This window comes from Bufo bufo, chromosome 2, assembly GCF_905171765.1.
Source record: "Bufo bufo chromosome 2, aBufBuf1.1, whole genome shotgun sequence".
Classification (NCBI taxonomy): Eukaryota; Metazoa; Chordata; class Amphibia; order Anura; family Bufonidae; genus Bufo; species Bufo bufo.
This window is the reverse complement of record NC_053390.1, coordinates 652268865-652283908: the sequence shown is the minus strand read 5'-3', so window position 1 is coordinate 652283908 and position 15044 is coordinate 652268865. Positions and strand designations below refer to the sequence as shown.

General features: G+C 49.3%; 1 protein-coding gene across 1 annotated transcript in view; it reads left to right on the top strand.

Moving 5' to 3' along the window:
* The window catches only part of LRBA (LPS responsive beige-like anchor protein), a 640201-nt gene that overhangs the window by 110880 nt on the left and 514277 nt on the right, over positions 1-15044 (top strand). The window contains exons 27-29 of the mRNA XM_040418535.1: positions 1219-1326; positions 7236-7419; positions 8563-8965. Of these exons, the coding sequence (XP_040274469.1) occupies positions 1219-1326; positions 7236-7419; positions 8563-8965 (695 nt within the window). The remainder of the gene's footprint in view (positions 1-1218; positions 1327-7235; positions 7420-8562; positions 8966-15044) is intronic.

Here is a 15044-nt window from a genome sequence, read left to right as displayed (position 1 = left end):
TACTAAAAAAGTGAGTCTTCAGTGATTACCTTCTTGGGTAGAGGTGCTGCAAGCAAATACCTTAAATTTTCCTAAATCCTATAGACGAAGTACACAATACGTGGAAAATAGAAGTAAATGCAATAAGGAATAAAACTGTGCAACCCTGGAATTAGAGTTAAAGGGGGTGTCTGAGTTAATTCGAAATTGCAAATCATCATCCTATACTAACCCCTTTCTCTGCCCACCATTTTCAGCACTGCACCTTCGTCCTCCTCCACAGTACACAAGGTTGGGTATATGGTGCGTGACCACCGCAGTTAATCATTGGCCTCAGTGGTATATGGTACAAGACTTGGTATTGGCTGCAGCAGTCACGTGCCCTATACCTCTGTCATTGCTGCACTCTTGCATACAAGCTTTGGGAGGGGGACCAGTGTTGCGGTGCTCAGTACAGTATGGGTGAAACAGGCGAGTATAGGAGAATTATTTATTTTCTCGAAAAATTTTAAATAACTCTGAGAACCCTTTTAAATCAACCGATCCTTCCAATAGTCTATTGTCAGTGAAGGCCTCCATAAAAAATACTTCAGAGGAAACAAGGCTCTAACAGACTTCATTTTTGTCAGGTACTTTGTTTTATCTGGAAAGTGATTCCTGCTTCTCACTCCCATCCTGTTGAAATAATATGAAGGATTGGCCAATGTCCACGTGTGCATAAGGTTGTGATCACACAACTTTGTTAAAGTTTTTTTTTTGGGTATTACTATTGATGACTTATCCTCATCAATATCAGATCAGATATCCTCATCAACAGATTGGCTGGGGTCTGACAACTGGGACCCCCACTGATCAGCTGCCACTCTGACCGCCGTGGCCACTTCCTGGGCCATGTGACGTTACCATACGTTGGTCACATGGCCTAGTTGCAGCTCAGGCCCATTGAAGTTAATGGGGGTGAGCTGCAATACCAAGCACAGCCGCTATACTATGTATGGCGCTGTGCTTGGTGAGCTGGTGGGAGCTCTTTTGGCAAAAACTTAGCACTGAAAAATGTCAAATAACTTTGTAGAAAACTTTTACCGATTTGGATTGTAAGGTCATACAGTACTGGGTTGAAGAGTAGGGATCTCATTTTATGTCGTTAGTTTTCTTTTTCTACATCCCTTTTACAATGCTTTTAGCTTCACATGGCAGGGTTTCAACTCAGAATAAGTTATTTTGCTTTGTTGTCTTCAGAGTCCATTGGACATCACAACTGGAATAATGTCTCCTGTCCAAGACATAGACAGACTTCTGCAAGACATGGATATAAACCGTTTAAGAGCTGTGGTCTTCAGAGATGTGGTGAGCCGATAAATGTTTTACTTGACTGTGAATGTATTGTTGGTTGTTTTTAACTTTCTTTATTCCATACAGAGCCAAGATGGCTGTCAATATGAAGACACTATTCTGGACTAGGTCATGGAGCGTTTCCCTGCTGGGGTAGCTGTGACTTCTATGAGCACGGTCAGCCTGGCGCCGGTGCGTCCTCCCTTCCGACACTCACAGCAGCACCTGCCGGCAGCGGGCCTCCTGCTTTCTACTGAGGGCCGTGTCTCCCTTCATTAACCCCCGCTACGCCATCCGGCGCCGGGGGACATCCTTTTCATAAAGCGCGCTTCCTTCGCGCTTCTAGGGAGGCGGTGTGACGCGTCATGGGGGCGGAACTTCACGCGCTTCGCTCTGCTGTCTGCCGCGGCTTGCTGAGAAGCTCCTCACTCGCGTGGCTGCTCCCTGCTCCTCTGGTCGGTGCTGTTGCCTGGGTGGTAGGACTCTTTTAACTTGTACCGGTTGCTATCATGCCTAAGCCTGGGGCTCCCCCTAAGTCGGCCAAGACCTCTTCTTGGACCACATTTGGGTCCTGTAAGGAATGTCTTCTGCCCCTCTCGGTCTCTGGTATCTGTGCCTCCTGCCCTGCCATTGGACAGGATAGTCCTTCTCCTCCTGCACTTGCCCAGCCCAGTTCTCCCCCTGTCCCTGCGGTGCCTGCTTGGGCATCTGCCATGTCCAGCGCGGCCGCTGATTTGGCCTTAGTCGCCAAGGCAGCCATGTCCTTTATGGAACGTATGGCAGTTTCCAATCCTGCGGCACCAACCACGCCATCTCCTCACAGTGGTTCCCTCAGAGGACGCTCGACAGCTAAGAGGCAGCGTGAGCGGCAGCGGCCATCCTCGGATGACTCCGTTTCCCCCCCTCGCCTAGAGGCACGTTCGGACGACTCCACCCCCCCCTAGGGAGCGCAGGTCTGACGGGGAATTATCCGGCTCGGACGAGGTCATGGAGCGGGACCCCCCGCCTAAGCTCTCCACCATGGTGGCTGACTTAGTGGCGGCTGTCCGCGACACCTTTAATCTCCAAGGGGACTCTCCCCCCTCCACTAGTCGGGAGTTTGCCCTTTCCCCGCCCAAGAAGCCGGAGGCTGCCGTGTTTCCTGTCCATGAGGAATTTTCCACGGTATTATCCAGGGCCTGGGACCGTCCTAATCAAAAGTTCTCGGCCACCAAACGCATGGATACACTTTATCCTTTTCCGGCTGACAGTGGGGAGAAGTGGTCCTCTCCTCCTAAGGTGAATCCCCCGGTGGCCAGGTTAGCCAAGAACACGGCCCTCCCTGTTCTAGGCGGCTCCTCTTTGCAGGACGCTGTGGACAGACGCCTGGACTCTTTCCAAATCCATTTTCTCACTGGCGGGCACGTCCCTGCGACCTGCCTTTGCCTCGGCATGGGTGGCCAGAGCTCTCTCGGTGTGGTTGCAGCGCCACCTCCAAGACCTGGCGGAACAGGATGCGTCAACTGGATTTGGTTCTCCAGATGTCTCAGACTTCCAAGTTTCTATGCGAGGCTTCCATGGACATTGGTTCCATCTTTGCCCGCATTTCAGCCCTCTCGGTCATCCAGCGCAGAGAGGTCTGGTTGAAGGTGTGGGACGCTGACGCTTCTTCCAAGTGCTCTCTTGCGAACCTTCCCTTTGAGGGTTCCAGACTTTTTGGGGCTCAACTGGATGAGTTCATCTCTGCTGCTACAGGGGGCAAGAGCACTCATCTTCCTCAGCCTAGATCTAAGCTCCCCTTTCGGACCAGGTCTTCCGGTTCCCGGTACCAGTCCTTTCGCCGCTTCTCTTCTAGCAGAACATCGCCGGCTTTCTCTGCAGGGGGAAGTCACAGGACTCCCGCAAGAAGCCCTCCTTCAAGCGCCAGCCTTCCTGGCGCCCGAGGGCACAGTCGGCCCGCCATGCTGCTCCCAAGCAGTCTTCCGCATGAAGGGACGCCCCCACCCCTTGTGGTGGGGGGCCTCCTGCTCTCCTATCAGCAGGTTTGGAGGGCTCATGTTCAGGACGCGTGGGCTCTAGAAGTTGTAACGTCGGGTTACAAGATAGAATTCGCATCCAGACCACCGGAACGTTTTTTCCCTTCTCGCGTTCCGGGGAATCCGGCCCGAGCCTCAAATCTCTTGATGGCAGTTTCTTCCTCTGGGGGAACTGGGGTAATAACCCCCCGGTCCAGAAGGGAACAGGGCACAGGTTTCTATTCAAACCTGTTCGTGGTCCCAAAGGAGGAGGGTCGGTGCGTCCGATCCCTGGATCTGAAGCTGCTCAACAAGTTTCTGCGGGTGCGGAGGTTTCGTAATGAATCTCTCCACTCCGTTATTGTTTCTCTTCTTCCAGGGGAGTTCCTCGTGTCCGTAGACATCCAGGACGCTTATCTGCATGTCCCTATCGCAGAATCTCACCAACGATTCCTGCGCTTCGCCATTGGTGGCAGACACTTTCAGTTTGTCGCCCTTCCTTTCGGGTTAGCGACCGCCCCTCGGGTCTTTACCAAGATTCTAGCACCGCTCATGGCGCTTCTTCGCACCAGGGGCATTCCTTTGCTACCCTACCTGGTCGACATCCTGATAAAGGCCCCCTCGCTTCCGCAGGCCGAAGACAGCGTCCGGATCACTGTTCAAACTCTGGAACGGTTCGGCTGGCTGATCAACTTCCCAAAATCCTCTCTCCTCCCTTCCCAGAAGCTCTCCTTCCTGGGGATTGTCTTGGATACCTCGGCCGCCAAAGTCTTTCTTCCAGACTCCAAGTCCTCCCAGATCCAGGGGTCGTGTCGCACCTACTGCGCTCCCCGTGTCTCTCCATTCGGGAGTGCATGCGGGTCCTGGGTCTTATGGTAGCCTCTTTCGAGGCCGTTCCATATGCCCAGTTTCACACTCGTTCGCTACCTGGACGATCGTCACCACCGTTCTCCTGGACCATTGTCACCACCGATGCCAGCCTCCTGGGTTGGTGCGGCGTTCTCCAGTCACGCACGGTTCAAGGGGTTTGATCAGCGGCGGAATCTCGCCTCCTGATCAACATTCTGGAGCTGAGGGCGTTTTTCCACTCCCTCTCCCATTGGACTCCTCTCCTTGCGGGCTGCCCAGTGAGGATTCAGTCGGACAATGCCACGGCTGTGGCTTACATCAACCATCAAGGCGGGACCCGCAGCCGGATGGTGATGCAGGAGTTGACGAGAATTCTGCTGTAGGCGGAGTCGCACGTTCCAATGTTGTCAGCAGTATACATTCCAGGAGTAGACAACTGGACAGCGGACTTTCTAAGCGGCAACAAGGTGGATCCAGGCGAGTGGTCTCTGCATCCGGATGTATTCGAAGACGTCTGCCGCAGGTGGAGCCATCCGGATGTGGACTTGATGGCGTCAACAGCAAGCTCCCGGTGTTCCTGGCTCGCACCCGGGATCCGAAGGCATACGGGGTGGACGCGCTGGTGTCTCCGTGGAAGGACTTCAGCCTCCTCTGTCTTCCCTCCGCTTCCTCTGCTACCCAAAGTTCTACGCAAGATCGAGGCGGAAGGGATTCCGACCGGTCTCATCGCCCCAGATTGGCCTCGTCGCGCATGGTTCTCGGACGTGGCTCGGATGCCCCATGGCCTCTTCCCGACAGAGAGGATCTACTGTCTCAGGGGCTGCTCTTCCACCGGAATTTACAGTCTCTTCGTTTAACGGCGTGGCTGTTGAAACCACCATCCTGAGGAAGAAAGGGTTCTCTGATTCGGTGATTAGAACCATGATCAGAGCGAGGAAGCCGGCTTCCTCCCGGATTTACTATCGTACCTGGAAGGCCTTCCTGACCTTTTGTGAGAGCTCGGGTTCCCCCCCCCCCCCCTTCGTTTTTCCATTCCTATGGTGCTATCTTTTCTTCAGTCCGGACTTGAGATGGGACTGTCGCTGAGCTCCCTGAAGGGTCAAGTTTCGGCTTTGGCCGTCTTTTTTCAGAAGTCCCTTGCTCTTCTGGGTCCTGTGAGGACTTTTCTTCAAGGGGTGGCGCATTCGGTACCTCCGTACGTCCCCCCTTTGCCTCCTTGGGATCTCAATTTGGTCCTGCACGCTCTCCAGACGGCCGCCTTTGAGGGAGGTCTCCCTGACCTTTCTCTCCTGGAAAGTGGCCTTCCTTGTGGCCATAACTTCCATCAGGCGGGTATCGGAGCTGGCCTGCCAGGAGCCTTTTCTGTTTTTTCACCAGGATAAGGTGGTGCTCCATCCGGTTCCCTCCTTTTTGCCCAAGGTGGTCTCTTCCTTCCACCTTAATGAGGATCTTGTCCTGCCCTCCTTTTGTCCTTCTCCGACAAACCCCAAGGAACGGGCTCTCCATTCCCCGGATGTCGTCCGGGCCCTGAAGGTGTATCTGACGGCTACCGCCTCCGTCCGCCATTCAGATTCCCTCTTTGTGATTCCCGAGGGACCTCGTAAGGGTCTGGCGGCCTCCAAGGTCACTGTGGCGCGATGGATCCGCTTGGCTATCTCCGCAGCTTATCGCGCTTGTGGTAGGGTTCCCCCGGCTCGGATTACCGCTCACTCCACTAGGGTGGTGGGAGCTTCCTAGGCAAGGCGCAATCGTGCCTCTGCGTCTCAGCTGTGTAAGGAGGCCACCTGGTCGTCCTTACATACTTTTACGAAGTTTTATCAGTTGCATTCGCTGGCTTCGGCTGATGCTGTCTTTGGCCGCAGGGTTTTGCAGGCTGTGGTTCCTGTTTGACCGTTGGACGCTCCTCCTGGCAGTGTTGATATATTTTTACCATGGACTGCTTTGGGACGTCCCATGGTCTGTGTACCCCAATGGAAAAAAGTACGAGAAAAGGAGATTTTTTTTGTGAAACTCACCTGTAAAATCTTTTTCTCGTCTTTTCCATTGGGGGACACAGCTCCCACCCATTCTGCCTGTTGCAGGAGGGGTTTTTTCAGTTCAGTTCCGTTTGTGGTTGGACCTCATGGGCTTTGGTCCGATGGATTCCATTATTCTTTCTTGTTTCCTTCTCCTACTGCTTTTGCAACGCCTGAGTTCCTCCTGGTGGAGCCTGGGGGTATAGCCCGAGGAGGAGGAGCTCTCTTATATATTTGCATAGTGTCCCTCCTACTAATACCTCTAAGCTATACCATGGTCTGTGTCCCCCAATGGAAAAGACGAGAGAGATTTTGCAGGTGAGTTTCACAAAAAATCTCTTTTTTGTGCATTTGCCTCAAGTGTGAATAAACACTAAAGTTTTGCGTTAAGAACTTGTCTTTTGTCTCTGTACTGCGTCCGCTTACCCTATCTACCAGAGCCAAACCACACTCATTATTTATATATATATATATATATATATATATATATAAATAAATTTTTTTATTTATTAGAGGCAGGGTTACAAAGACAAGTAACATCTACTGTATATGTGGACAACTCAGGATCCACCATTCACAATACGTGATGTCACAGTTTATGTACTCCCCTTCCCTGCACAATGACCTCTGCACAGGTCACATGGCAGAAAAAAAAGAATATATGTTATGTACACATCTTTCTGAACTTGACAATTTTACTGTTACAACTCGCAACTAGGAATAGCTTGCTGGAATTTATTTGAAGGTGCAGTACAGGCACGTTCAAATGATCTTGAATTTGAGACACCGCTACCAGTGGTTTGCCAAAATGGCTTTTGGCCAGCATCATACATTCTAACATTGCACCTGATCAGTGGAAGAAATATCTCATTCATGACTGAGATGGGGCCTGCATTTGTCCACTAATATATTATTGCACAATTTTATACAAAATAATCAGTTAATTGTAGCAGTCCCATTGACTGAGTATATGTATATTCAAGTTATAATGAACCAGTCATAAGAACTATGCATAAGACAAAAATCTTGAATTCATTCTGCAACACTTTTTGTTTCCTGTAAATAGGAGGACAGCAAACAGTCTCAGTTTTTAGCTCTGGCTGTAGTTTACTTCATCTCTGTGCTCATGGTATCTAAATATCGAGACATCTTGGAGCCTCAAAACGAGAGGAAGCAGCCTCCAGTCAGCAGCCCCTCCAGACAAGTGGATAACGGCAGTGGAGATGCTGGAACATCAAACACACAAGATGGTAAAAATATTCCACAATGTACACATGGTTTTTGAAAGTCCTAGTCCTACTTTTGTAAATGGTTCCTGTTGGTTATTGCAGACTATGCCGTTCTTACCCTGAAAAATACCTAAACTGCTTCCTGAAAGCAAAAAACTTCTTTCAACAGACTAAAGCTGGCCATATACTTGAGATAATGATTGGCTGCATTGTGGCCGACCAGTCGTCAGATCATTCGTACAATTGATCTCTCCAGCAACATGCCAGACTAAACTGGATGACCATGGAGTAAGTTCCTGGTCATTGTGCACAATGGCAAATAATTGGCAGAGTTTGGCCAATCATGCGGTTTTGGTTGATGGCAGGCAGAATTTTCAAACATGGCCGATTATATTTTGCGCAGTCAAAAGTCGGCCACTGTGAATGTTTTGCTTTGTCTTTTTGTGCTAGATTTCCAAATAATAGTCTGCTGCAGTCGGCTGACTTTAGTCTTGTGTATGCCCAGCTTAAACCAATACACCTTTATCAACTGTTCAACCACTTTTTCCTCTCAACCCTCCTCTCCCATACACATGCATGCTCAGCCAGGCATATATGTGTTCTCAGTAGGGACAAGGGAATGATCTGCTGCCAGCCTCCTATGGCTGAGGCTCATCTCTCTTGAGATCAGAAGGATTGGGCACATTGAAATGTATATTACCTTCCTTCCCACTGACATCTGCTTGTTGTGGCAGAGTCTGAAACCCCCATCAAATTGGATGGTCGGCTGGTCAGCCGGCGGGTTCACCCAACGTTTTTGTCTCATCTATATGGCCACAGTTAGAGCCAAGCTGTTAGGCCACATGACTGACAGTGGAATGGAGATAAATCTGAGTGGCTCAGATGAAACCAGCAGAATGTTCTCAATATTGGAAGCTGTTATGTAAATGAATAGAGAACACTTCCTGCAAACTGATTGTTCATGGAAGCAATAAAAAGTAACTTTATTTACCTTTTCAAAGTAAAATTTAATAAAAAAGGTTAACATAACGTCTGACTTGTTTTAACTCGTTGCAAACTGAGCGTGAAAGTAGAGTGAAATGTACTTCTATTTATAAAATTAATATTTCTTTGTGTTTTGCGGCTATGCTTTAGGTTACCCTCTTTGTTAATCTCCTTTCCTAGATGTCGCACCAACTGAAGAACAAGCTGGCCCAAGTGACTCCGGCAGCGCCATGTCAGTAAGAAGACGAGACTCTGGTATTGGGGAGGAACCAGGTTTACCACCTAGCAGTAATTTGGAGACCGATGCCCCCAGAGCAGATTCTGTGAGTTCAGGTCCCGATGCCATCAGTGAAGTGTTACACACTTTGTCATCAGAAGTCAAAAAATCTCAGGAAAGTGGAACTGATGCTGTGAACGAGCAACCGACCATGAAAAATGTGAACGTAAAAGATATTCTCCGTAGCCTCGTCAGTACACCGGCTGAAGAGTCCCAGATGGATCCTGCTTTAATACCACCTCCTTTTCTTGGAGCTCTTGGGGATTCTGCTGTTGAACATGCAGTGCATTTTCGGTCTTTTGACAGGTAATTTCATCATGATAATTGTTTGCAATACATTACAAAATTGCTTTATATTAATCTTTGCGTTAGAGATTGCATCCCTTATTATAAAATGGGAGCAAAGAAAAAAGCATCTACTATCTGCATATAAAATATGTCTGGCTGAGCCAAAGCAGTGAAGTTTTGTTATGTTGTGGTAGCCTGGAGAAGTGCCATGGTCCTGTGATGGGTTTGGCTTCAGATGGTCAATTCTGAGGCTATGGTCTCATGGATAAAATCTGCTGCTGATTAAGCTGCAAAAAGTGGGCATTTTCTGCTGTCTGGTCCATATTCAAAATGCCATCAACAGCGTCCCTTTGCCTTCAATCTAAAATGTTCCACTCACTTATTTGAAAAACGCTTCAGAGGTGGCATGTTACGTCTCTAAAACGAATCTGATGGTAATTATGGGAGAGGATTAAAATACATTGGTGAGTAGGAGACATATCAGGGGTGTATTTGGCAGAAAAAAAGACCAGTTTTCATTTGAAGAGTCTACTACTGGTCTGGCACTGACTTTTCTGCAGTGGAATTTGGTGTGTGAACCTAGCCTGAAGGAGAATACACTAAGAGGGCTGACTAGCTTTAAGGGCTCATTCACACGACCGTGGTTTGGTTCCGCATCCGAGCTGCATTTTTTGTGGTTCGGATGCGGACCCGTTCACTTTAATGGTGCCGCAAAAGATGCGGACAGCACTCAGTGTGCTGTCCGCATCCGTTGCTCCGTTCCGTGGCCCTGCAAAAATTATGAGTTTGATCCTATTCTTGTCCGCTTTGTGGACAAGAATCGGCATTTCTATGAAGGGCCGTCTATTCTGTTCCGCAAATTGTGGAAGGCACAGGGCGGCATCAGTGTTTTGCGGATCTGCAATTTGTGGACCGCGAAGTACGGCACGTTCGTGTGAACAAGCCCTAAAATATATGGCTTTCATAATTTTTACCGTAAATTTAAGACCTTTTTCAAGAAAATGCCTGAAATGTGCAAGACTTGTACAACAACAAATCTGTAGTAAAACCGAGTATCTCCTAGTTTGTTCATTACGTGGTTAGTCAGACTAAGGCCTCATGCACACGGCCATTGTTTTGGTCCGCATCAGTGCCGCAGTTTTGGAGGCTTTGATGCGGACCCATTCACTTCAATGGGGACGCAAATGATGTGGACAGCACTCTGTGTGCTGTCAGCTCCGTTGCTCAGTTCCGTGGTCCACAAAAAAATAAAAATAATTACCTGTTCTATTCTTGTCTGCGTTTTGCGGACAAGAATAGGCAGTTATATCAATGGCTGTCCGTGTTTTGTGGATCCACGATTTGCACACCGCAAAACACACAACGGTCGTGTGCATGAGGCCTAAAAGAGAACTTGTCACCATGATGATGCTGTCTGGTATACCAGCAGCATGTTATGGAGCAGGAGGTGCTGAGCCGATATGTAATTCTGTGGACAAATATTCTGTATAATTTTCAGCAGTGTGTTAACAGTATAACTATATTTATAGCTGTATTTTTTTTTATATTTGTTTGTGGGTACTGTGGGGGATTAGCTCTTTTCCGGGGGGTTGCAATCACACACTTCTTCACAGACACCAGGATTTAGGGGCCAAACTGTGCTTTATTGTGGCACACGGCATAAAGAAAAACACACAAAGCCAAAATAAAATACCTTGCCCGTCTGGGCCCTATCTAAACACACAGGTTTCCCTGACTCACCTAAAGTGTAACACAGTTCACACCCGTGATGAGATGCGGCTTTCCCAGCCCAACCTCCAGCAGCCTCCAGGCTGCTCCCACACCAGTGTCTCTTGGGGGATAGTGGTCTCTCAGCCCTCCCGGCTCAGACCACACAGAGCCACTCCAGCCTTCTGTGTGCAAGTCCCCCAAAGTCCATGCTATTGCCTAGCCTTGTGGCCCCTCAGCCTTGCCTAGCTGAGACCACACTGACAGAGCCTCACCAGGCCTCTGTCTGCACACTCTCCAGAGTGAGACACACCCAAGATCCAGTAGCAGGATTAAATAGGATCCCTGGACATGAGCATGCCCTAAGTCCCGGACTGGAACCTGGGGAAACACCACCTCAATGTTCACATTGCCACATATCCCCCCCCTCTGTTCAAACCTGTGGGGGTGAACACATGTACTAACTGGATGCTCATGACAGGGCATCCACATTTTCTTGCCATCGCCTGGCTCAACCTTCCTCCTGGAAGATGTGGTGAGCGTCAGAGGCTTCCCTTTATTTTGCCAGACCCACGACAACAGCGCTTGGTTTGTCACCCTCATGAGTTTATTACAGAGCTGACAAGGCCTCTGGGATTTTCTTGCCCATCTCATGAGCAGGTACTGTCTTTTTAAATTTTCTGGCTTCTGCACAGGCCCCTCACGTCCTTTCTTGGACTGTAGCAACTCTTGACTGAACTGTTCCCAGTCATGGTCGTGTCCAGACCCTTTCTCTTTTGCCTTGCGGGGCTCCTTATGTCTCGCTCCTTTTCCACGCATCTGGACCCCTTTTCCATTATTCTCAGCAGGGGTTTCTTCGGGTTTGGAGCCAGCTTCAGAGTCTTCTGCATCTTCAGTGGCTGTTCCCACTTCAGCAGTCGCTCTTTCCACCCTAACCTTGGTCTCTGGGACATCCAAGGTTTTCTCCCATTTCAAGACCTCTGCCTTAGCTTCTTTGGCCTCTATTTCTTTGGAGTCTCCACTTACTTTATTATCCTTTTTATCGTTCACGGACTTGGCCTCATATCCTTGCCTTCTTAACTCCTCCTCCTTCTCATCAAGGTTGGAGGCACTGGGGACATCAGGATCTTCACCAGACTCGTTTCCTTCCGTTGCCTTCTCCAGCAGACCGCTGGCTTTCTGTAAGGCACTGACGGCAGAGGGAACATCTTTTATGACCAGGTCCTGGCTACTTATTGCCACGAGTCTCTTGGCCTCTGCATTCACATCAGCTGGGTGAGCAGAAAGATCTTCTGTCTTCTCCGCCTCGGTCGGCACCACGGCGCCACCATCTCCAGACCCATTCTTAACAGGCTCTGGCTTAGACTTCTTCAACTCATAGACGTTCTTCCTGACATCATCCTTTGAGCTCATGAGATCTTCCATCCCTGCTCTGAGTTGTCTGTTCAGCCTCTCACATTCATCTCGCTCCTCAAGCGCTTCTTCAAGGGATCGAGCCGAGGAGAGGGTCTCCTGTTCCAGATGCTCTTCACTTGGCTCTGCTGCAGCCGATGTAGGAGTATCACCATTACCCCCTGTGGGGGTTTCACGCAGGGTCTCTTTAAGCACTTTGTTTGTATCTACTGCAGTTTTCTTCGGTGACTCTGTGAAGACATCTAGTCCCTTCTCTATCATATCTAGGGACTGTGTGGAGAGAGAAAAATCTTCAGGATTGCAGCTGTACTGACGTGTCAGGTCATCTACCCCTGCCGGGATATGGGTCTCAGACACTAGGCTGCCATCTCCCCACTCAGCTCTCGTCACGTCATGTATAACTGTCGTCTGGTCGCTACTAGTGACCACCTGAATTTTGCAATACCTTGACTTGGTAGCTTCCTTCTCGGAGTTGCTAATGGTCACAGCGCATATATTGCCTATGTCACTGGTGTCATTATTAACACTGACTTCTAGAGGCACTGCCGAGTTAATCCCTACCTGGGACATTACTTTATTGACCATAAAACACTGTGGAGACTGCATGTCCACCTCTGGTACGTGTAATACTCCCTCTAGGACTGCTACCCTTTCTTGCACGTTCACCAGAGTAGGATTGCTCCACTCGGTGCTCACAACATTTATCTGCACTTCTGCATCATTCACATGTTTCTTATCAGCACCATTGTTTTCAATAGGCAATATTCTTTCCCCATGGCAGTCAATGTGCAGCTCCCTTAGACCTTCATTTACACGGGCAAGTACAGGTTCTGCAGGAGTTTCGTCACTATCTGCAGAAGTGTCTACCTTGCCCCATAACAACGAAACGTTATCACAACCCAACATCACATCATATAAGAACATATTTGTAACATCAGGTCCACAAGACCCAGTTCTTACTGGAGACTCCCTCAGTGAGAACCACCTGCACTTGCTCAGGCTCTCTTTCAGGTGCCTGGTTCACATTACTTATATGCAATTCTTCAAACACCCTGAAGATGTCATAAAGTTCTTCATGAAAAATAGCAGATGAAGAAAATAAAGCTTCATCATCATTTACATTTTTACCACCAGGGGGCGCTTCTCCCCTGACCACAGCCTGCAACGGAAAAGGCATGTTATCAACATCAGATATTTCACATGACATCCCACTTTCATTATGCATTTCCGCCAACCTGGCACAATCACCTTGCACCTTATCCGCACCATTGTCTCTAATGGTCACTTCACTTAAAGGATTAGGTACCAGTTCTGCAGGAGTGTTTCCACTTCCCCACAATTCACGGAACAACAGGAAATCATGGCCTAACAGTCCCTCCTGCATGAGCGTAGTTCTACCAGCAGGTCCATAAGTCCCAGTTCTCACGGTAGTCTCACACTCAGTGAGAATCATCGGACAATTCTTAACTGCATGACTGTCCCGTACACTTAGCATTATATTACTTTTCATATGGTCACACACTTTTGAGACAGTTTCTAGCCTCGGTGACATATCACCCACCGGCCCAGCGGGTAGCAACTGCCGCCTGCTCAATGTCACTGGTTCTGTTACACACGGGATAATTGGAACGATCTAACCGATTGTCGTCACGGATTCGGCACTCACGGGAGATGAGGGGAGTCCAGGAATATCTCCAGCACGGTCATCACCCCTCTCCTTAATACAGTAGTTGCCATGGGAAACGCCTTGGCCTTGACTCCAACCTTTATCCAGACAGTCACTCCATCCGCACCCTTTAGGACTTTGCGCACACGTGCAGGAAACATAGGATCTCCTGAGAGCTGCACCACTCTCCACCTCCTTTCCTTCCCGACGGTTGCCCTTGGCAACGGCATATCTTTGCTTTTTCTCTGGCGTTCCCAGCACACTGCCGACCTCTGGGAACTTTGTGCAGGGTCCATACAGCGTTGAGGACCCTCTATTCAGGGCTAGCTGCAGCTGCGCCTCCAGAGCCTCTCGCTCAGCATCAAATTTTGCCAACTCACGTGGGGTACAACCCATCTGTTTTACCAGTTTTTCCTGCCGTTTAATCTCCCACGTCCGTCGGACGTATTCTTCCCCGAGACCCATGGCAACAGTCAGTCTCGTAGCAGGAAAAACTTTTAGCAGCCAGTCCCCTTTTTCTGGGCTACTGGCCCTTTAATTCACTGCACAGTAACTCCTTTGCAACCCAGCAAAAAGTGTCCAGAACAGCACCTGCTCCTTTCAGTGAGGTCGTTGTCCCTAGCAACCACGTTGTTTTTTTTTTCTTTTCAGCACGGACATGTGCCCGCATCCGACACCAATTGTGGGGGATTAGCTCTTTTCCGGGGGGTTGCAATCACACACTTCTTCACAGACACCAGGATTTAGGGGCCAAACTGTGCTTTATTGTGGCACACGGCATAAAGAAAAACACACAAAGCCAAAATAAAATACCTTGCCCCTCTGGGCCCTATCTAAACACACAGGTTTCCCTGACTCACCTAAAGCGTACCACAGTTCACACCCGTGATGAGATGCAGCTTTCCCAGCCCAACCTCCAGCAGCCTCCAGGCTGCTCCCACACCAGTGTCTCTTGGGGGATAGTGGTCTCTCAGCCCTCCCGGCTCAGACCACACAGAGCCACTCCAGCCTTCTATGTGCAAGTCCCCCAAAGTCCATGCTATTGCCTAGCCTCGTGGCCCCTCAGCCTTGCCTAGCTGAGACCACACTGACAGAGCCTCACCAGGCCTCTGTCTGCACACTCTCCACAGTGAGCCACACCCAAGATCCAGTAGCAGGATTAAATAGGATCCCTGGACATGAGCATGCCCTAAGTCCTGGACTGGAACCTGGGGAAACACCACCTCAATGTTCACATTGCCACAGTACGTACAAAGTTAGCCGTCATTCACTAAATAGGACCACCCATTGGACTCCTAAGCATAGACAGAA